The following is a 24316-nucleotide window of genomic DNA, read 5'->3' as shown; positions in this document are numbered from 1 at the left end:
AGACAAGTGATGGAAACGGAATTACAGCCACTTTTTTATCACACCACCAAACTTGTAATGATGCCCACACATATTGTAGAGTGTATTTATGTTGGGTATTCATTCATTCCCTGGCTCCATGTGCATTTATGGTTTTAATATTGTGCTTATGTACTCTTAGATTCTTTTTTTAATGTTTTTTTAAAGCAGCACCCAATTTTTTAAAAAGTATCTGCATTTTGTTAAATGTGTGCTTGAAAGGGGATGGCGTTGTTACATCGACTATCTTTTTATAGTCTACAATTTGGTCATACACATTTGGTTGATTCGACCAAATACCCCCTACCAGTATGCCAAATGTGTACGGCCAAATTGTAGATTATCAAATGATAGTTGATGTAACACCGTAGAACCATTTGCAACTGCCACAGTCAATGTTGTCTTTGTTCAAATGTCACTTTTATCTTTTCTCATTCACACAATGTTTCTTTACATTTGTGAATTACCACAGGAATGTGTTAACAAATTGGAAGAATTGTATAACTTTTCTGTTTGTCGTGGCCAGGAATTTGAACAGTTGCCATGTTGAGTAGAGGCATGGCACAGCTGCAGTTCAAAGCCCGGTCAAGGTCACCAAGTTTCTCAGCGATTCTTCTTGCTCTTTTGTCCCACAGAAACAAGCATTTCCAATGATACAAAGACTGGTATGTACAAATGTCATTCTCAAGTACATTCAATTGACTGAGGAAGCCACCCGCACATGGACAACTTAAGATCCGTTGACGGATTGGATAAGGCACTTGCTCATGGAGCAGTTTGACATGTCACACCATAGCACCCTCCCAAAATGTAAACAATCAGTTCTTCTGTCTCCTGTCACACTTGACCATCCACTTTTCTCATTCACCAAAGAAGTTTTCAAATGAGACTTTCATTATGAAGGTCTTTATTTCACTTGTACTTCTGGAGCCTCCAAGGATCGGATTGTCTTTGCATAGCTCGTGAGCTCAACTATTCAGAACATAGACCTAGGGGTAGGTCTCTAAAGAAACCAATGTGCGTCATCAAGGCTCTTTCTGTTGCTCAACTCATTGCAGTTTCCACATGCCATTTCTGTCGATGTGAAAATGTTGTAGTCCTAGTGGTTGAAGGGGCCAGGATGGGAAGGAGAGGACATACTCGAACTTGAGAGATGGATGGAAGTGGAAACGATCATTTGTAGAGAGAAACTTAATTGGATATGGTGAAAGGCAGCTGGCAAACTCCAAAGGTTCGTCCAAGGGAGGGTGTTGTGGTTGTGCAGTGGTTACATATTTATCATTTTGAAGTTGGCGAGTCGACCAAATACATATTTATGGGTAGAGGAGTGTGGGGCATAACACCCCATAACAGAAAAAGAGAGGGTTGATCAAAATGATTTGGCCAAACTTACCATCTACAAGTGTATAACCATTTAATGATGTAGAACCAGTGGTGCGATTGGTCTGGGACATGTACAGGGAAAGGAGCCTTGTACTAGTTCGTGAAGGGTCCAAGCTGCAAAATTAAATGCATGAGACCCCGTGAGCGTTGATTAGGAGATCAGCTACAGACTTGTAGGCCAGCTTGTAAGGTGAACAGAGGGCAGTGGAGGCTGGAAATTGAGTGCAGAAAGAGAGACAGGTACCTTTGGTGGATCTGGAATGGCTTTCAAGCTGTAGAAATGAAGGACAGACTCTGCCAGGGTATGGAGGAGTGCAAAGGTGAGCAGGACAAGGTGCAGGCAGAGAGAACATGTGTAGGTTTGCAAGGATTTTAAATGAGAATGCAAAGGAGACAGTGGGCCTCATTACACGGAAGGCGGTAAGGGTTAACGGTCACCGGTAATGGTACTGGTGACCGTTAACCCTTACCACCTTACTACGAGGTCCCTTTGCGGGTTGGTACTTTAACGCCTGCTTTTTAGCAGGCGTTAAAAACAAACCCGCAAAGGGACCAGGGTGCTAATTACGGTACCGCAATTTGCGGTACCGTAATTAGCATCTTCCCCATTCCCATTATGCCCTATGAGGCAAAAATGGGAATGGGGAAGGGGGAATTACCGCCCCGCCAACCTTGGAATAGGGCGGTAATTCCCATTTCCTCCAAGGCGGTGCCGGTATTTTACCGGCATGGACCAAGGTGCTAATAGCACCTTGGTCCACCGCCTACCGTGTAATGAGGCCCAGTGTTTGGTAAGTTCTGGGGCAGGTAAAATGGAGAAGATTCAGAGAGGATACTTGGTGGTATCTAAGTTAAAGAACAGTGACACAGGGGCATGGTGGAGATGGGGTGGAGGTCAATTCGAGTGTGCAGGGGGAGAGGCTGTAAGTCAATCAGGGAAAGGTCCAAGGAGGTTCAGTGAAGGAAAGAGGCCTTGTGGTTGCCTTGTTGGGCGAGATGGAGAGAGATGCCTTCTGAAGTTTGGGTGGGATCTACATTACAAGTAACGAAAGGAGGGTTTGTCAGTATATGGAGGCAGTGGAGTGGGAGTGAGCAGGAAAGGCGCTTGGAAAGAAACCATTTTAAGGATCTGGGAGTGGTCTTATGGTGGGCAGGAGAGACATGAGGCTGCAAGAAATAGGCCTTCCGTGGGCCAGGGAAGGATTTAAACTAGAATGGATGGACAGAACTCATGATTTGCCGAGGTGCAGGCAGGCATGTTAATTTCTCGTCTGAACACTGCTCTCAGATGGATTTGGGTTGGCCTTTGCCTTCTGCCTAAAGGGTCGCTATTGAGTGAGGGGCTGTTTTGACCCAGCAGGCGTGTTTGCTTGTTAACTGCCCTGTTCCCTGCGCTTCACTTGTGCAATCCGCTGCTAAATAAGGAAGTTTGTTAAAAGAAAATAAACACAACGTCCGCAATGATTGCACTTATTTACAATTACGCACATAAAAAACACGTGCACACGCAAAACATGCACACACAAACGTGCGTACAAAAGATGCTAAAAACACACACTCGACTCGTCGGTGCACGGACATTTCCTGCGTGACTGCCCACATATCCACAGGCCGCCAGTGTGCAGGAGTGTGCAGGTCATGAAGGCAAAGCTTAGAACTTGTACGTTTGACTTTCACATTGAAAAGCAGATTCAAAACATTTCCATTGAAATGCGTAAGACTCAATACTACACAAATGTTTTGGAGATTCACCACAGTAAAACACGTTTGTTTACAATTAGAGTTAAATGAGGGTTCTTTGGCCCTCCAAACAGGGGTGTGATGAGGGCTCTGCACAGTGGATTAATCTTCAGAATAATGCATTCATCCTCAGAAAAGAGGACTGCTCGGAGGACTTAAGGATTCATTTCCGGTTCAAGGTGTGTCTCTGGAGAACAGGTCTTTGTCAGATGCATACGCTAATCGGGTGGTATCGGCCATGTTGCCGTCAGATTGCGTCAGATGTGCGCGTATCGGATGATGTTAGGCTCGCATTTGCATGTTACAAAATCTGTCAGGCACGCACGTATTTATCAAATTGCGTCAAATACGGGAGGAGCTACCAGATACCGTCCACTGACTTCTGTGTCTGGTTATTTTTGTCAGCAAGTATTGCCTCTCTGTAACAAAGTACTCTTACACAAAGCTGTTATCCTCCTGCACACTAATAGTGACGCTGATACGACTGGCCTCTGTAATGGAGCACGGTGGTGTATCTGTTCCGAAGGGGCGCCGCCTCCTTTGTGACGCTCCCTGCTTGAGCTGTGGACTGTACACGGTGGATGTCCGGTCCTGCGTGGGTAATGCGCTGCCAGTATCAAGCCCTCGCCATCTCATGAAGAAGCGGCAGTACCTGTCAAAAGAAAATCAGTGGAATAACACCATTAATAAGTGGGCCTGTGGAGAGCAGGTTCTACTGAGAGATAGCAACCTCCGTTGTGCATGTATTCTCAACTATTTTTCACTCTAGTCATAGCTTCCTACACTCTAGGCTTGGCCTGTAGCCCCCAGAATTTTACGCTCTTCTCCGGGTCTTCAGGAAAAGAGCTAAAAAACGATGGCATTTCAGTGTGCCAATGCTGACAGGGCAATGGAGTGGTCTCAGTTTTTCAGCTCTATATATGCCTACAGTTGGACAGGCTGTCCATGGAATCCTGATACACCACTGCTCTATGTCTCCGAATACTCCAGACAGAGACCCTACGTTATCTAGAATCATTAAGAAAAACAGGAAATTCCTACACTTTGACCTGCAACTCCAGAAATTGTTCCCAAATACCCCTATGATGGCTTATAGGACAGACACATTTTAGGGATAGGTTAGTGCGAGAAGAAAAACCACCAGCAGATCCACAGCGTAGACTTGGTGCGCAAAAGAACGGTACATATCCTTGCCTGAATTCCTGCAACTGCAATAATGTTATGAAGGGTAACTCCATTCAGCACCCTCACACTGGCAAACTAATTGCATTGTGTAATTTTGCTACTTTCAACACACCTGGTCTGATCTACATAATTAAATGTCCATGTGGGTTGATGTATTTGGGACAAACATCTAGAACTGCCTGGGAGAGATGGTTGGTACATAAATTCAACATGCGCATCCACAATTTGAAATCAACAGTAACCAGACATTTTTTAGACAAACGCCACAACATCTCACAGAGTTGATTTGCTATTCTAGAATTAGTGAGGATATCTACTAGAGGTGGTGACAAATTTCAACATCTGCTAAAAGGGCGATATACTGGATATACCGCTTAGGCACTATCTTCCCTAGAGGTATGAATGAGGAATTTAGTCTGCAATGCTATCTGTTATTTATTTTCCTCACCATTACAGACGTCTGGACTCAGCGAGTTGTGTTGGCGAGTTCCTTCTATTCGAGAAGTTGATCCTTGGGGAACTGCTGTATGGCTTTACTTACGTGTTTCTGCAGCTATTGGTTTTTACTTTACACGAATTGGAGACCGTTTGAGTATTCATTTAGTATTGCGAATTCCGCAATAACAGGTACATCCCAAAGGGCTTTATGGGTACCGGTACTACACAGGATTCTATTTACTTTTTAGCCCCTTATGAGCATTTGAGCATTGGACCTGTTTTGTCTTCTCTTTCAGTTTTAGACGGCCAGTTTCGCTATTCTTTGTTACTGGTAGTTACAGCGATATTTAGTTACAGGTATAGTTTTTACTTATTAATTTGGTTATTTATACATGCATGTTTGAATCTTTAACCTTCAGTCTGTATACTACAGGCACTATATTTTGGATTAAATTTCTTCACTCAGTTGATTGTGATTTGATCACATATTTAGCAGCAACACTTTTATTCTAATATCTTTAGTGGCTTCTTGAAGTTGCATGATCAACTACTGGATTTATATACATCTCTATGTACTGTTAGTACCCTCTAATGTATACGCATAAATGAAGACAATGAGATTCACGAGTGTAGAATATTTACTCATTTGATGTTATATTATGTTGACAAATTATGTTAATCTGCCACTTATGAAGGGATTGCTATCCCGAAATGCATTGGGCCTTCCATTGAACAGAAAAGAAGATTTTACCTTTTTTACGGGTGCAGGAGAAAGAGAGAGGCTGACACGGCGCTGACATTTTTTTCACAAATATTTATTGAGATGTTAAAGAAAAACCTGTCCGGCCATATCACTATGAGGGGTTTCCCTGCCACAACCTAAACTAAAAGAACCATCAGAATGTCACTGTCCTGTGTCCAAACCTATCTCTAGCCCGTAGACTCTACAACTAAGCTAAGGAGATGTAATAACACCAACGTTCTTCAACCAGGGGAATGAATCCCTTCTGCTGGTGGATGCAGAGTTTTCTTCTTGACAACTGTCCAAAATGTTCTCAAGCTAAGGGGAATGAGATGATGTCTAAATCTGCTTCCACAGGAGTTCAAACAAAGTCAATAGATCCTTACCCGGGAGAATGACTTCCTTCTCCTGGATTGCTTATGGACTTCCACATCCTTTTACAGGATCTGGGGAAATAGCTCTCTTCCTCTGATGCTCTCCGGTTCCCCTAGTAAGTTACACAGTCATTCAATAAGGTTGGCCATTCCTTCCAAGTGTAGGCAAACTTCCACTCTTTCTCACTGGTATTCTCTTTGTCTGGCTTCCTGACTCTTTTCACAATTCCTTCGTCGGGGTCCAAGACCGTTCTATTGCGTTCAGCAGGCTTTGCCTCCCCACTGATTTGAGGCAGATTTTCTCCTTGACATAGCTCCTTATTGTTGGCATCCTTGATGCTTCTCTGGCGGTCAGTGGTTTGGGGTTTGTCACTGACCTGAGGAAGCCTTCCTCGAATACACACTTTGTACACTTCACTTCCCTTACCGTTGGGGTCCACGACCCTTCTCTTATGAGTAGTGGGCTTATGCCTGGCACCACAATGAGGATGGTCTCCTCTGTTGCTTATCTGTACTTGGTGGGTGTCCACGACCCTTCCCTGGTGGTCAGTGGGCTTATTGGTACAGCCACTGGGAAGAGGAAGAGTTCCTCATTTGCAGTTTGCTTGATGGTAGTGGTCCTCAATCCTTCCCTGGTGGTCAGTGGACTAATAAGTATGGCCTCTGGGATGAGGAAGAATTCCTCAGATATAGTATTCTCTATGGTAGGGGTCCTCAACCCTTCCCTGGTGGTCAGTGGATTTATTGGTACAGCCACTGGGATGAGGAAGAACACCTTGGAGGCAGTATTCTTGATGATAGGGGTCCACAACCTTTCCTTGGTGGTCAGTGGACATATCGGTAGGGCCACTGGAACGAGGAAGAAGAGCTGTACTGCATGTCAGGGCTTTCGGGGCCCCTGGCCTCTGTGGTTACCAACGGGTTGATGAGAATTAGCCTTAGCCTGCTTTACTTGCACCTTTGCCTCCCCTCCAGGTCTCCCGCACCACGCGTTACCTTGATTTGGGTGTAGGTGTGTTGCTAGGGCTTCCAGGGACAGAGGTCCTCCAACTTGCCTCTGCAAGGCTCTTCAGTCTGCCATCTGCTGTCAGATGGTGATTCTAATAGCAGCTTTCTTCTGGTCGCCTTTCCTCCGGCCGTTTGCACAGGCCTGCTCCTACAGACCTGCTCGGACTCTCACGCGGCCGCCTGCCTTGTCTCTGTTCTCTCCTTCCTTTGGTCTGTCAAACAAGTTCGAAACTCCCTCGTCAGACGAACTCCAACCTATCTTGGCTGGGCTTGACACATTGCTTAGTCCTTGGTCAGTTTTTATACAATGTAGTAGTGTCTTATTCGACCCATTGTATAAATCCTTGTTCTCTCTCTCTTGGTCTCAATCCTCATTCCTCCGCTGCACCACCTTGTGCCAGTATTTCTCTAATTAATGATCTTTATGGTTCCCATGTTCTTCTTCGTTGTGGTACTTGTGGTCACACTGAGGTCTTCTGTATTACAATAGTACATGGGTGTGTACTGTTTGCAAAGAGATTAGCAGAGGAAAGTGTAGCTAGAGTATGTGTTGGTGCAATGGAGTTTACCGGGCTATACACCAGGGTGTTTTCCTTGTCCCCAGTAGGGGAGTTCCACCCCATGAACGCCTTCCACATTGAACCTCCCCTAGGGGGAATATTGGGTAGCGGCCACAGCTCTCTAGCCTCATGGAAAAGGGCTCGCCTCTGGGGGACGTGACGAGAGCAAGTGAATCGAATTACCTTATTCACCTGTTTGTATAAATTGACACTTTGATTTGATACAAAGTTTATTTAATAATTTGACTGGTTTCACCAGTACAAAGGTGTGCAGGGGACAGGGGTATCCAACCTGTTGGATACCCTCTAATTTTCATGTTTGACGGGGTTACATTACCGCCCCTGCACTCAGCAAAAGTAGTAGAAAGGTCAAATGAATGTTAAGAGTGTTTACTACTTGAGTGTGCACTGGAACCCTATCTGTTTATGTCCATGGAACATTGGCAGATTACATGATAGGTTTTTGTCAGGCACCCAACCACTCATTGCACAGGATGTGCATGCTTGATCTTAAAACGGCTGTCGTGTGAGGTTTCTTACTAGGCCTTCCTCTGCCAGGTACAGAAATGGGAGTTCTAATGCGAACAACTTAATACCTGTTTTTTTCACTCGATAGTGGATGGTCTAATTTAATGTGTTTTGTTATTTACATCTTAAGCAAATTAGTGAAATTTCCGTTTACTCTGTTAGAATGAAATCTAAACACAAAGAAACTAAATTGCTGTCACTGTGCTTATTTTTTCTATATTGCTTCATAGTTAGAAATGTTCATGTCTATATATTGTGGCAGTATAGTTAATGTTACATCGAAATGTACATAGAGAAATACTATACGATACAAAAAAGTTTATTATGAGCATAACCCCCAAAAACTTCACATAGAAATAAAACTATGTATACATGAATACCTATTTCATAAAAATATCTTTGCAAGTCTAAACATATATTCAATGCATTTAAAATGCTTAGTAAAAATACATATAGAATTCATATCAAGCACAATAATCTAACATCTAAAAAGATTGGTAGCCAATATCAAATCATGAGATCCTGCCTCTAAAATACATAGTTATCCAATCACAGTAGGACTATTTCTCCTACTCAATTTAATCTACAAATTCTATATTAGCACCTACCTTACTTATTAAAACTTAAAAGTTATCATGTTAAACTTTGGTACCGTTGTCTTCTGCGCAAGAGACACCCCAGATAGCTGGCCACAGCAAAAACAGTACATTTAAGAAAGACCAACAACACTCATGTGGGAAGATATTGCGTTATTTCTTAATAACAGTATTAACCATTTCTTCCTCATGGGTGAGTATAGCGGGCACGAAAGCAAAGAATGTATCTCGGTTTCTGGAGATGGCACACATTTTGGACAATACCAAGAATTCAAACCACCTTAATGCATCGAGCAGTTACCCAAAGGCAAAGTCCCCAGAAAAAATGTACTGTGCATATGTTTTATGAAGAGTTCTTATCCAATCAAGGTACCACTCATCACCCAGGGTAGTTTCCAGATAATATAATTAAGAGATAAAGCCTTGGACATAGATTTTATCAATAAATCAGCTGGCATCAAATCCTCATAGTCATTTTTGACTGCAGGCGCCATCTGCTTATTTAGAATCATTGTGTTGGAAATTAGATTCACATGGCCTATTTTTGACAAAACACCCTCACTGTGGATATACAACTATCAACCTTTATTTATTTATTCATTTATTTTATTTATTTGATTCTTATGTAGCGCTTTTATCCAAAGTGCTTCACACAAAGTACGCAAAACATGAGCAAATGATAAAATACCACAGCTTTTAGGCTCTTAATTCATATGACAGATTCGAGAAAAGCAGTATGAAGAAGATAGGATTTTACAAGTCTTTTAAATTGAGCAAGAGAAGAGCAGAAATGGATATTAAGTAGTAGTAGTCACTTCCATACCTTTGGGACAAGGCGTTGAAAAGAACGAAAGGTTGAAGATACATATGAGGACGAGGAACAGTCAGCAGGAGAAAGTGAAGCATAACGAAGAATAGAAGAATGATATAACAAAATGAGAGAAGAAAGATAAGGAGGAGCTAAAACAGGTATGTATTTAAAGACCAGGCAAAGACACTGAGATTCAAAGTGATGTTGGATATGTAGCCAATGAAGACCAGAAAGAGAACTTGCCTCATTGGGATTTAATGAAACTGTCCATCGCACTTCAGTAGGGTAGTAGTTCTCTAAAAGACTGTAATCCAAGCCAAAGAGACTTTGGATAAGGTTTGAATAAGTTAACATATTCAATACCTGTGCGCCCCTGGTCTAGCTTTAGTGCTGTATTTGGGATATTTCACTTGTGTATAAGCACTTTAAAAATAAACAATTACAATACTTTAGTATGGACAGAAGTTATCTTAGGAATGTATTTTTCTTACATATCAGAGCCTCTGATCTTTGAATGATCCATATCTCTGCCCTGTGTATAGCTGATGATTGACTCTGTGCTTGGTAAACTTCTAATGCAAGAGACCCTCTTCTCCCACACATATTGTAAAGGACACGATTGCCCATGATTTGCGACCAAGTATCACTTCACTTTCTAAGGTGCCGCTCCATCCAAACCCCATTTCTTGGAAATCTAATCCCTAGAAAATCATAGTAAACAACGGGCTGAATCACCTAATTGCCAAGGGAATTTTTGTACAGTCATTATTTCGTATCTATAACAGACCATCTAATTTGTTTTATTGGTATTGATCTTTAAACCCAGTGATTACGTGGATTAATGCATGCGACCAGTTGTTTGCAGAGGTTCATTGCAGTTTTACAAATAGGCATTGCATCATCAGCGAACAGCAATATGACAATATTTTCGCCATCCAGCTTCGGAGCATAAGCCGCTAAACCGGCCATTTGACTTGCCAATACATTTATATATAGGGAAAAGAGTAAAGGAGCAAGAACACACCTCTGATTGAATATTAAAGTAAGGGGTGCATTTCCCTCCACAACCAAACCTAATTGAGGCTAAGCTATGGGCACATAATGATTCAATTGCAGCCTAAACATTACCTGTGATTTGCGAAGACCTACAAATTGACCAGAGCATGCAAAAAGGCACATAATCAAAGGCTGTGATTAAAACAACAAATAATAAAAACATGCCACCTTTGCCTCCATTCACCTATTTCAGCATGCTTAATCTAAATATATGTTCTGTTATTCCTATTTTTCTTCTTAAACCTGCCTGTAAATGAGTTAAAATATGATTGTCGCCAGCCCATTCTTCAAACATATGGACAAGCACTGGATACACTTTCTCTAGAGGGTCTATAAGAGAAACAGGTCTAACATTTGCAGGGTCTACGCATCTTCCTTTCTTTAATATGGGAACAATTTTGGCACCAGCCCAAGCCACTGGAATGGTGCAACTATTATTAATAATGTTAAAATGCTTTGTCAAAAAAAAACACCCATCCTGAGGCATTGTTTAAAAAGGTAAACCTCGAGCAGTAAAACATAAAGGGTCTTCCGAAAGTATGAAATGTTCACTTTGGTAAATATTTTGGGATGACATCTAATGCCGGACTCTTCTTCTTCTGTTGTATTACATAAAGTACTAACATGTGAAAGGGACTGACTGGTTGAAATACTGGGGTCTAATTCAAGCCTTGATTCTAATACGCATGTAACACACCTGCCCAAAGTTTTCTAGAGTTCCTGTTTACAAGAGCTTCCATCAGCGCTTCCCATTTTTCCAATTCTAAATCCATTTTTTCTCAATCACATATTCATACTTAATTCTTTCTTCTGAAACTAAATCAGGGTTGCTGTTGTCTGGGGTATTTAGTGCTTCCATGAGTAAGCGAGTGGCGTAACACAAAATGTGCCCCCCATGAGCCCTGCAAATGCTCCGCTAATTTCCTTGAAGAAGGGTAGGCTGCAGCAGATCCCAGGCAGGGCTGTGCCACCACCCATGCAAAATGTGCATGAGGATCATGTTGCCACACAAGCACAATTGACTGGGTGAAAAATGTGAGCACGTGTTTAATCAAACCGTACACATCTTTCACCTAACATAGAAACAAATGGGCACCATCTAATGCTCAAGCTTATCAGCCACAACTGTATGAGGCGTATGAAATTACTATGTGCATGTTACTAGAAGAGGCAGCTTTTGGTATCATGGGAATAGTCAGATCCTGAGTTGATAATAGCATTGTAAATTATTCAACAATTCAAAGTCCGTGGTGGCAGATGAATATTTTTAAAGGAGGGGTTTTAATCTCTCACAAATAGTTGTATAAGCAACCGTTAGCAATGAAGGTGAATTGCATGGGAACATTGAGAACATTTTCAAGATAATTTGGCCCTCATTATGAGTTTGCTGGTAACCCACCTGTACTACTGGCGGGTTACCGGCAAACTCGCCTTACTGTTACCGGCGCCCGATATCCCGCTGTTATCCATTCCATGGAGTCCCATAGTTCTCCATGGGATAGGAACTATTGAATCACCTGCACTGCTGTTGACAGTGCCAGTGATTTAGTCATTTCTCTGCTGCTAGGGGCCTGAACTCCCGGCAGGTCAGGTCTGCCAGTAGATCACTGCCCCTACCGGCAGACTCAGAGTGAGCTGGTCTGGTAAAAATGCCAGAGCCGGTAGTGCCAGGATTTTTTCTGGCATTTGTACCAGAACAGTTACCCCTAATGAAGGCCAATGTGTTGAAATGGTGCATTTTACAGTATAATTATTTAGAAAAACTAGGTAAAAAAGCCACACAGTGTGTTCTCTAGGGTAACACATGAAAGAATCCAGTAAATGCCATGTCACCAACCATACAAAGAAGCATTTTACAACATTTTCATAATTCATGTGTCTATACCATTGTCATTGTAAGTCACATTCATGCAGCTGTGTCCAAAATCTCTTCCAGTATGGTTACTGCAAATCCGGCATGAAGCTGCGACCACAATCCATTTTAGTATGTTCACTGTAAATCACTTTCATGAATATGTGGGCACAATATATGCCAGCATGTTCACTGTAAATTACATTCAGGAAGCTGCAGTCACAATCTATGCCAGTAGCTGTCACTGTAAATCACTTTCATAAAGCTGCAGCCACCATCTTTGTGAGTATTGTCACTGGAACTCATATTCATGATGCTGCATTCACAATCTATACCAGTAACAGTCAGAGTAAATAAATTTCATGAGCATTGGGGCACTGTCTAAACCATAATTCCTAATGCAGTACTTTAATGGCTTTCAACAAAGCACTGCCACTATAAATATGATGTAACTCAGCAACCCTTGAAAAAACACGATCACATTAACCTTTCTCTCCTTACAAATTATCACCCATTGCTATCGCCATACAAGTACTATCTTGTATATCTTGTAACTTTTCATAGTTAGTCACTGTCCTGTCATTTCTAATTGTCCAATCCCTTTTCTTCAACATGGAGCTTATTTTTTGCCTAGGGCATTTTAGAAAACAGTCCTTACAACTTAACATTGATTACCAGGATACATTACGGTAACATGGAATTTGTTTGCTCCAGTGTTTCATCAAAAGCCAGCAATAAACGTCTCTCTCTATTTTGAATAGTGATGAAAACATGCTAATCATTTAGGTTGAATTGCTAATCCGTTTTTTTTTATTTATTTAGCAATTTCCACTAATCAATTTTGCAAAACTGATTCATGCCTTGCATTAGTGAAATACTGTGTGTTGAGCTGGCTGGCAGGCAAGGGAAGGACAGAAAACCTGAGCAACAGGGGAAAGAATAATTAGCTCAAAAAACCAGCTGTTTTGTTATTGCAGCCTACCTTTCTAGGTTTTATTGCCACTTAATACTACAGCACATCAGCTCTAACTACCAGTGAACGCTGTTCATAAGGAGAGTCACTCAGAGAGAAGTGTTAGTTTGTTTGCGCTGAGTCCACATAGAGAAACAGACTGCCCATGAAGGTTTTAATGCAGTAAAGAGTACAAATGAGAAGACATCCCACATAACTCTGGGAGGGTACTATGTGATATTTTCGCATTTTTATTGTCGCCTACCAAAAAGACCAGCTAATTTTCGGTGGCCTGCAAAAAGTGGAAATATTGCAACCCTTTGCCCCCCACCTCTACCCTCACTGGCGGGATGTCTGTAAAATCAGGGGGTTTCATACCCCTACCCCGAACACACACACGCAGACATAAACACACACTCACACACACATAAACATTTACTTGTTCTCCTGCAACGTCTCTTCCTGGTCCTGACGTGCTTGTTGGAACCTGCACGCGCCCGTGTGCGGCACAGGCATGACAGTTTGATTTAGAAAGAGCGGTCTGTGCGGCCACAGAGCGGTCTTTCTAAATCAATCTTTTCTTTTTTCTATCATCATAAAAACACTTTTTCACTAAATACCCTCTGGGAGTAGAGACATTAATGGAACTGTCAAACATTGGGTTTCTCATTTAGGACCTTTGTTTTATATATATCCAGCTATTTGCATTGCAATGCCACTCTGTGCGGTTTGCTAATGCCTTTGGTGCCATAGAAAGAAAGGTGGCCGAATCAGTGCTATTTATTTGTCAGCACATGTGCTGCCTTCTCGTTCTGCACAAAGTTAAGGAAGATGACGCCCCCAGGTAGGAAGTCTACCAGCGCAGTTTACCCAGCTTCATACTGACGTCTGGCCAGTTATCTCACAGCAGCATTACTGCCCCTGGAGCAACTTTACCCTGGACATTGAGGGACATCAGTGGTGTCATGTTCTTATTTGGGGTGAGAGCACTGGTGTGTCATTGCTGGATTTGTGGGGCCTCTGTCTGTGGCTCTTTACTCCCTCATTGTTTGGTTGTGTTTTGGGGTTTTCAATTTGTATGTTATGTTGTGTGTGGTAGACTGCAGCTACCACAGTTGACAACATGCCTTACAAGAAGGGATTTTCAGAGCCTATGCAGTAAATTCAAAGGTACGGCTATGAAACGTGCTGGGTAACCATTTGACCAGAGTGGCAGAATATGTATAAAACAAAGTGAGTCGAAAGACATAGAACAAAAACCCCAGGGAGAGGTGGTCAAAATGTTTGCATAATATGCTTCTATATTTTTACACATATACTGATTGTTCCTAGTCAGAGGACATGGCAGTAATGAACTTATGTTATGCCAGAATGTGAATACCTGTGAGTCATATTTATTACCCCCCACTGTTTGGGCTCACTGTTATTCATTCTGAAAGTATTTATTTATTTAACATTTATAGATACATATATATATATTATAGTGCAGCGATTGCCGCACTATATTTACGTTGAGTATCAAGTTCCATGGGAAACCCAAAAACTAATTACTAATAACTTTTGACTTGCATGGTGGATTTGGCTGATACTTTGTAAACAAAAAGTTTGACAGGACTCCCCCAGACTGGACATCTTGGGAAAGATTTGTTAAAAAATGAAAAAGTTGAGAAAGAAATAAAATGCTGTTTTCGGCCTACTCCCATTCATTTCCCCATAGAGGAAAAGTCAAAATTTCTGCGCAGCACACAGCAAAAACCGATGGACAGAAATGGACCAGGTACAAAACAACTTGGGCACGAAGCATTGATTCGGGTGGGGTCTGGAGTTATTCTGTCCAGTAGTTGTTAAAATATTTGATGGAGAAGGGGTGCATCCTTCTCCCTAAATTATAGCCATATCTCCCATGGTGCTATGCAGCAGAGAGGCTTTTCAGAAAGGAAAAAGCCGGCATTTTGTTTTCTACATGAGAGATAACCAGGGTTATTATAGGAATAACCAGGATTAGCTGAAAACCAAAAGTTGAAAAATGCCATTTGGAGACAGAAAAAGGATGAAATGGCATTAGGTTAGAGGTGGGGCGGGGGAAGGGGACACCATGTGAAATTGGGGAGTTGTGGGGCGCTAGGGATCAAGTTCAGAGCTCGAACATTTTTTCATAACTAGGGTTATCCCAGAGACAACCCGGGTTATAGTAGAAAACTGGATCAGGAATTAAAGTGTGTCACATGGAAATAACTTTGATTATCAGTTCCATTTATGTATAACCATGGCCATCTAGCAGGTCCAAAAGAAACATATTGGGGTGACATGTACAGTGGACACGGCCGATGGCCATGACTAGTGGCCCAGCAGTGTTTTAAAATATACAGGGGGCATGGCCGAAGGCTGTACTCACTGGCCTGGGCCAAGGCCCAGGCTAGTGGGCCTGAAAGACATGCATAGTGGATATGATTGAAGACTGTGGCAACCTAGTGGGTCCAAAAGAAACATATTGGGGGAACATGTACAGTGTATACAGCAGAAGGCCATGGCCTCTGACCATGGCTGAAGGCCATAGCTAGTGGCACAGTAGTGTTTTAAAATATACAGGGGGCACGGCCAAAGGCCGTGTTCAGTGGCCAGGACGGAAGGCCCTGGTCCGTGCCCCAGAAAGACATGTATGGTGGGCCGTGGCCATCTAAAGGGTCCAAAAGAAACATATTGGGGGAACATGAACAGTGGAAACGGGTGAAGGCCGTGGCTAGTAGCCTGGGTAGGATGAAGACCCTAGCAAGTGGTCCAGAAAGACATGTATAGTGGGCCGTGGCCATCAAGTGGGTCCATAAGAAACATTTTGGGGGAACATGTACAGTGGGCACAGCCGAAGGCAAGCTGCCCTGGCTAGTAGGCCGAAAAGACATGTATAGTGGGCCGTGGCCTTCTAGTGGGTCCAAAAGAAATATATTGGGGGAACATGTACAGTGGACATGGCCGAAGGCTAGTGGCCTGGTAGTGTTTTAAAATATTAAATATTTAAAATTCAGCGGATGTGGACAGTCATGATCAGCTTAACTTTGTGCGTTCCCGTTGCAAAGTCCATGAGCACATATATATTATAAGAGAAGGGATTTGCAATGACATACAAAATGGCATTATGGGGGACATATAATTATGGGGGAATAACGGGAGTGCACTGATTTAAGCTGGTCATGACTTCCCACATCCGCTGAATTTCAAGGGTTTTGATGCAACTTAACTGCACCTTAACTAAGGTTTTTTTTAGATATAGTTTTTTCAGAATATGCACAATTTAGATGAGGAACTCTATACCTTTTTGGGAACATAGACATGGTGAAATATAAATTGATTTTCTTTATGTCTCTTTTGACTTTAAAGTTGAATCTCTGCTCCATATCCTCATCGTTGAAATACCCTGGAGGTTCCAGTTTCAGCATCGCCAGAGAGGCCTTGCACAGAATAAGTTTCAAGCATGAATTTTAGAAATTGATTGTAGGGTAATTAAATGTTTGCCTTTCTTTTCTTTTTTCTTTTCTCTGCTGTGTTCTCTTGGTGACTATGTTAACTGCTCACATTGAAATTATTTGTGACAAGAGCGTCTCTTAGCCATCATTAGCCTTTTTAGTTATAGTGGTTGCTTATTGCTTGCGGTTTGTTTGTGTCTATATCCATCATGGAAGGGGAGTGCTCTTTAGGCCTTATACTTGAAGAAGGTCCAATTATTTAAACTACATTTGTTGATTCCTATAGCACCCCCGATATTCTTGGTGGAACTAGAACAGCTTTTTAGAAGTAGAGATTTTCTCCTTTTATTTCTTTTTTTCTTTCTTCTATTATGTTCCATTGGGAATGCTCGATACATGAGCTTATGTAGACATTAATAGTGGTTTCTTTTTGTAGCATTTTGCCTCTTGAAGCATTCAGATTGGAGGTCATCTTTTCAGCCCTTGTCCTCCCCTTTTTATAGGACCCTGTACATGCCACTTTTCAATGAGATTTTTTAATGTGTGAGATATTTTAGAATATGGGATATTCCGACTAGGAGACCCATTCATACGGCACTGTATCCCAGTTGAGTAGTTGTCTATGTCAGCATTCGATATATTGGAGCTAATAACTGTTTTGCTAATTTGCACGAGTCGATATGTTTACAGTCGAAATGTTTACAGGCACTATGCACTATACTCATTTAGCCAGATTGTGTTGGAAGTGACACACTCCGGTTTATGGCTGCTCTGCTTATTTGCACAGAGAGATTTGTTTACAGCTGCACCATGCACTTTATTTTCGGATGCTAAGAGAGGTCCTTGGCCATCCCCGCACTTCCAAGCCTTATAACCCGGCATTTCGCACATGACAATATAATGATTGGATTTAGAAGTGCGAGTTTGACAATGGATAGGGGCATTGATGAGGGTAGTGCTTTATTGCCATACATGCAGCGCCTTAGCACTAGGCACTCGTTTCTTTAATTTGAGGGTATACATCTCAATAGGAGAGAGGTTGCTCTATACAAACAAGCCCTATCTCCAATGTGTTAAGATATGCTAGCACGTGAATGTCTGTATACAATCACGATTTTGCCATACTCATATTTTCTTTTGACATCACATGTTGCATATATGGCAGTTCCTGGCTGTGACATATTTTCCTTACAAATGCATTTGCTTATATAAAGATAAAATGGTATTTTTCTATTTTACATTTTGTATTGGAAACGTGCCTCACATGCAGGGTTGTGCGAATTTGATGTTTTAACAAATCTGGCAACTACAATTGTTAATGTACATTTAAAGATGTCTGCCGCCTGTCTGATAATCTGATAAGATCTGCATCATGTTTCACAATGTGACTTTCTACCATGTGGCAAAACCATAGAGACTACAACATTATTTTAAGTCACCTTAACGCTGTCTACTTTCCCAACGTGAACAAGCGGTGAGAGCACCGCGAAACGCATCGTTATTCTTTTTCCTGTCAGTGACATTTTAAAACAATAAAGTGATTTATTTGACTGGAATCCACACGGTGTCTCTGCCGTCATTGCTGAAAGCCATCCAGGCGTTTTTCTGCTGCTTTTTGGGAGTGCACCCCCCCTCCTTTCTTTTTTCTTCTTTGGAAAAGGAAAAGGATCCTCCTGTAATAAATAAATAAATATATATATATATATATATATATATATATATATATTCAATGAAAAAACTTTGTTAAAGGGACGTTATTGTTAAAGTAAAAGCGTAAAACCTCAGAAATTCACCAGTTATGGTTAGATAAGCAACCATAACTCACGCCACCATCGTACACTGCTAAGACTAACACCCAGGACATCAAAGATTACATCACACATGTCATTGACCTGCCGGACAGTGCCACGTGACAATGCACTCACGTGTGGCATGATGACGTGTCCGTGAACGCATCTGCACTTCACGATCGGGTCCGTGCTTCGAGGACAGTTCAGAACTGCATTTTCTACTTATCTAGGAACTTTGAAGCTGAAAATGTACCCTTGCACAGCTCCTACACCTATTCTTACTCATTACATGTTAACAATCTAGTACAAAGCACATACTTTGTAGAATATTAGCAAAACTGCTATTTAACTTAAAAAGGGCATCAGCTTATGCCGTCCCTCCACCACAAGAGCCACCACCAACAGCAGCTGAAGGATCTACACAACAAATAAAGCACAGTACTTCCAAAGACAATGAAGAGGACCAAGAAAATGAGGTAGAGGAAGTGCCAACCTCTAGCACAAAGAGAGAATCGTGGGTGTCGACGTTCTTTATCACTGTTGGGAATGTACCAAAGGCTAAAACGACTAAAGTGAAATGCACTGTAGTCGCGGACTGACTGGACAGTATTCCTACGGTACCACCACCATGCGCCGCCACACCTAATCCAACCACCGCAATGCTTTCAGAAAGGTTGTTCCATTCTTAGCAAGTAGCACGCTGTCTTCCTCCAACTCATCTTCCTCAACCAATACTGTAACCACATAGCCTACTTCTGTGGGACACAAAATCCCACCAGCTACCTTGCAAGCAATAAAAGAGGCTGTTCATCCATTTCTTTCAAAGACAACCGTCCTCTGTATATACTGCAACACACCACTCTGCAAGCGGAAGCAATTTCGAAGTGCATTTGAAGCTGTAATCGAGGAGCATGAGAAAAACTGTCCCCTACCTTAGAAGTAACACACACGCAACATCTTCCCCTGCCCACCTTCCCCCTCCATATTAGTGTTTGGGGCCCCTTTTCTCATTTCCCTCCCCACCTTACGTTCTAACGTCACCTGCAAACAAAAATTAAAATACATCAAATAACAACAAAAGAAAGGTTCCTTTAGGAACCTCCTTTCAAAGTTAAAAAATAGAACAAAAAAAAATCTTATACACTCCATCTACTTTATATTTCTCAGTAAAGCATATAGACTCAATAAGATTTTCCAACGTTTACATTAGCATTTTGTGTTATGCTAATGGGAATAATGTGGCGTTCATCCCCTGTTCCAGGGACTGGAACGGGGGATAACAGCCCAGCAGCCCAAGCTATCAGCCCAAGCGAAGCAAGGGTGGATACCGAGGGCTCCAGACCGTTATCCCCCGTTCCAGTCCTTGCAATGGGGGATAAAGGACATTAGCACCCCGGCTTCCCAAAGCGGGAACCCAGGGTGCTAAAAAAAAGGATTTATCTTCTTACACTGGAACACTGCAGGTGTCCCGCTGTAGGAAGGAAAATCCTTCTCCAAGATGGCCAACATGGAAAGGGAAGGTGGGGCTCCATACAGAGCGCCTCTTCCCTTTCCATGGAAGTCTGCAGAAGGCGAAGAGAAAAGCCTATGACCATATTACCACAAGCACATTGTTTTGTTCCCTTTCAAACCTATCCCACTTGCGAATAACTTTACCAGGTCAACATGGCCACTTTAACCCCATTTGTCGTCCCTCGTGGTCATGGCCAGTAGCCAGATTGTCTGGGCCATAACCTTATGCCGTGACCCAGACAATCTGGCCACTGCCCATGGCCACAGGCTATACCTCAGTCACCAATGGTATATCACTATTTTTTGTACCTACATTATGACACTTGTCAAAAAATAAAAAACTGGCACATTTGCAAAACCATGCTTTAAGGGCCTTGCCAATGCTCCTTACACGAGTTTGCTGGAAATCCGCCCATGTTTCATTTTTTCAAAAGTGTCACAATTTATGTACATACAATAGTCATATAACTTAGCCCCCACTTCACAGAATCCATTCAGACTTTACACAAGCATTTAAGGTTGGGTCCATAATCTTTCTGAAAACCTTTGTCCTCATTCGTCAAATGGAAACAAAGTTATAAGCCATCTAAAAATGTTGAGAGCCCCCTCTAATTTAGCCCCCTCTTAACAAAATCCCACCAACCTTTACAAAAACATGTACATCTAGATTTAAAATCGTTTTGCAAACCTTTGTGCAGATTCATCAAATGGCACCACATTTATAAGCCTTTACAATATTTTGGGACCCCCCCTCTAATTTGCTTCCCTCTTGACAACACAGCTCTACACATTCCAGAACCATTCAGTATCAGGTCAACAATAAATCTCCAAGATTTCATGCAGTTGCATTGAGTGGTGCCAAAGTGATAAGCCATCCAAAAACTGCTTCTCAACAACCCTGTAATGCAGAAATAGGCATAGATGCCCCCGAACATCTGAAGTGTTCGTGAAAATCACAAGCTGCACCCGACCATCTGGACTGTTTGCTTACTTCAGGGATGAAAAACACCAATTTGTTGCCTTCTTACGGCCATAGACCCTCCCATCGTCATCACTGCTCACCTCCCCAGAGATTGTTTGATAAGTTTGACAAGTGCAATGTTGTGTTTTTTAATACGTTTTTAATGCGATGTTCACGGACAACGGCGGCTGTATATATATATATAACTATATATATATATGTATATGTATATATTCAAAGTTCACCAATGTGGAATAAAGGTGGAAGAGAGTCGCACTCGCAGGTAGTAGAAATGAATGGATTAGACAGTTAAGGGTTCCATAGAGAACATCAAAATCCGTCAAATTTTATCGAGTTAAAATCACCTTTTTATTTTTGTATTCAAATTTAAAAATGGTTTCTCCATATCGCAGCCAGCAAGATTTCAAGGGAGGCAGAAGCAATATATATATATGTATATATATATATATATATATATATATATCGCAGGGCCTACGGCAGCAGCCCTATAGTTTTGGTTAAGTTGCTCATCCTATAGGAAGAACACTTTTTGGGTGGCTTATAACTTCGCCCCCCCGTGGATGAATCTTCACGAAACTTTGCACAAAAAAAAAGTATATGGCCCCGTCAGATTGATCCTGTGAAGTTTGGTGAGATTCTGTGCAGGGGGTTCAAAGGGGGGTCCCAAAAAGTGTGGTTTTTCCCATAGACGCACTGGAAAATAAATTTTGCTCACGTCTACATGATAAACCGCTGGACCGATATTTTCCAAATTTGTGACAGGAGTGGTGGCTTGGTACCGAAAGGGTGCATTTGTAAATGTAAATTTGGTGTAAATCCATCCAGTAGTTTTTTGTAAAACAACCAAAACGTAGGCAGAAAAAAATTAGCGATATCTGGGTTCAGTCCGCGGACTCACTTCCCTGTTTGGTCCGCAGATGGGCACTTGATTGGCCTAGCTGCCGATGCGAGGACATATTTTTGGAAACACCTGCCATGTTGGATTTGAGTACAACGACCGTGGTCAGCAAACATTGCAGTACAAACATATTAAGAAACACAAGATTGCACTTGTCAAACTAATGAAACAATATCTGGTGAGTTAAGGGGTGATGAGGATGGGATGGGATATGGCCTTAAAAATTCCCAAACTGGGTGTGTTTTTTCTCCAATGTCTGTGAACATGTCGCGGATATCAGGGTGTGGGGGGTGAGTTTCATTAGTTCACCGGTTATTATATGTACTGGGTATGCAGTTAATTGTGTTGTGGTCAGTGACTAAGTTCTGGGGGGCATGAATATGTGCACTGGGCACAATGACTACAGTAGTAGTATGTGTGTTGTAATGTAGTAGGAGTAAGGCTAGAATGATCATATTAGCAATATGTGTAAACTAATTGTTCGTAATGTAGTGGGAGTATAAAGTGTTTGTAATATGAGATATTATCAAATTGAGTCATTGGGAGAAATAAAACGGTACTGGGTAAAAAATAAAAAAACATAAATATCAATATTACAAATAGTTGCAGGTAAACAGTTGTGAGACAGTTTTGTAAGTGCGCTACACGTTCAAACTTATAAGCGTATTGTTACATAGTAATGAGCAATAACACATGCATTGGTGTATGGAAGTCGTGTTACCTTTACATACCCCTGTCTAGTATAAAGGACAGTTGTCATTTGTGATGGTGTTCTGGACAGGGGGAGGGTGGATGAGGACGCTGAAGGTGTTGTTCACCGTGTGCACCAGAAAGGTATTTTATGCACTATGACTATTGTGGAAATGGATACTGCAGAGCTGGTGTGTGCAGATTCTCTTTTGAAGACCTTGTTTATGCAATTAACATATCTATGAGCCCATTGAATGTTATCCTAAGCCTATTGGGCTTACCCTATAAACTGAGGAGCAGCAATGGCCCCCTGGGCCTTTTGTGTTGTTACCCCTACTCCTAAGCTTGTTGGGTTGTTTGTCTGATGACTACTGACACAGTGTAGGTAGTGTTGGCAATAAAAGGCCATGGATTTTACTACACAATTACATATATGATTATAAAATTTAATTGACAACATTTTGCATTAAACACACAAAAAGTCCGTTTGAGCACTAGGGCTGTGGGTGTAACCATTGGCCTGTGCCGCTTTGCTTTCACACGACTTGGTGACAATGTTCGTTAAACTGTCATTGGCCCTCATTACGACCCTGGCGGAAATCGCGGTGCAAAATGCACCATGGAGCACGGCGGAAAGCTGCCGATAGCGCCATGGGGGTTGGCGGATTTTCCGCCCCATTCCGACCTTGGCGGGGCGGTAAATCCCCATCCCCCATTTTACCCTTCCCTATTCCCATTTTTGCCCCATAGGGTATAATGGGAGTGGGGAAGGCGTTAATTACGCCACCTCAAAATACGGTGGCGTAATTAACGACAAGGTCCCGTAGCGCCATGGATTTCTCCGCCCGGAAAAACCAGGCGGAAAACGCTCCATGGCGCTACGGAAACTCGTAGTAGGGCGGACGGGTCCGCCGCGAATAACGCTGGCGTAAACCCACTCCGCCAGGGTCGTAATGAGGCCCATTGTTTTTTGTGTCCGTGATTTTTTTTAATTTTTCTTTTTCTGGGCGGGTGGGTGGGTTGGGTGAAAAAGTAGAAGTGTTCTGCAGTCGCAGAGCGGCTACTTTGCGCTCCGTTCAGAGTGATGTGCGAATTGGAGTCCGTTGCTGGCAGGGCTCCTTTTATTAGCTTTTTTGGCCTTAGGCCATTGGTTTGGTGGTGGCGTTGCTGTCTTTGCCGTCTAGCTGGCCTGAAAATGTTGCATATACGTGTGTAACCTCCCCCGTCCTCCTATGCTGCACTTGCTTCCCTTCCTTTGTTGTTCTGCAGAGTGACACCTGGGCCCTTTTGGCACCATGGTGTGAGATCCGAACTTTCCTTTTGCTTCCCCCAGTAGTCCTCTCTTTGTATTGTGGCTAAAGGAAAGGGGAGGGGAAGAAAATTAAACAGAAACTTAGACTGGAAAGGGGGGATAACATGCAGTCAGTGTTGTGCAGTTATTGTGCTGTACTCATGTTGTACAGCTTCAGCATCTCTGTACTCACCCTATGGGTCCCTGCAACCGCCACTTATGTTCCCGCATCTTCTAGATACATATGGTGGCCTTTTTTCACAGTGCTGGTTCTTCTTATAGTTCTCCTCTAACTTTTATATAGAAGCTGAATGTGTGCAGAGCATGGTACTGTGGAAGCGGCCCTGGTACATGAAGGGTGGCAATTTTATGCGGCCTTCAAAACAGTGCACTAAGAATTTGTGGAAGTAAATGTGTTGACAGTCCGCGAAGAAATGATAAGATTCATT

At 42.3% G+C, this 24316-nt stretch overlaps 1 protein-coding gene across 2 annotated transcripts in view; it reads right to left on the bottom strand.

Moving 5' to 3' along the window:
• Positions 1-271: 271 nt before the first annotated feature.
• Positions 272-24316, bottom strand: part of LOC138492047 (melanin-concentrating hormone receptor 1-like) — a 370693-nt gene continuing 346648 nt past the window's right edge. For both annotated transcript variants that reach the window (XM_069618973.1, XM_069618974.1), the window contains exon 4: positions 272-3793. In XM_069618973.1, coding sequence (XP_069475074.1) covers positions 3577-3793 — 217 coding nt within the window. In that variant the 3' untranslated portion in view covers positions 272-3576. The remainder of the gene's footprint in view (positions 3794-24316) is intronic.

This window comes from Ambystoma mexicanum, chromosome 10 (assembly GCF_040938575.1).
Source record: "Ambystoma mexicanum isolate Mex_15411 chromosome 10, UKY_AmexF1_1, whole genome shotgun sequence".
Taxonomy (NCBI): Eukaryota; Metazoa; Chordata; class Amphibia; order Caudata; family Ambystomatidae; genus Ambystoma; species Ambystoma mexicanum.
Note: the sequence above shows the minus strand (reverse complement) of the source record. Positions and strands in the feature narration are given on the sequence as shown.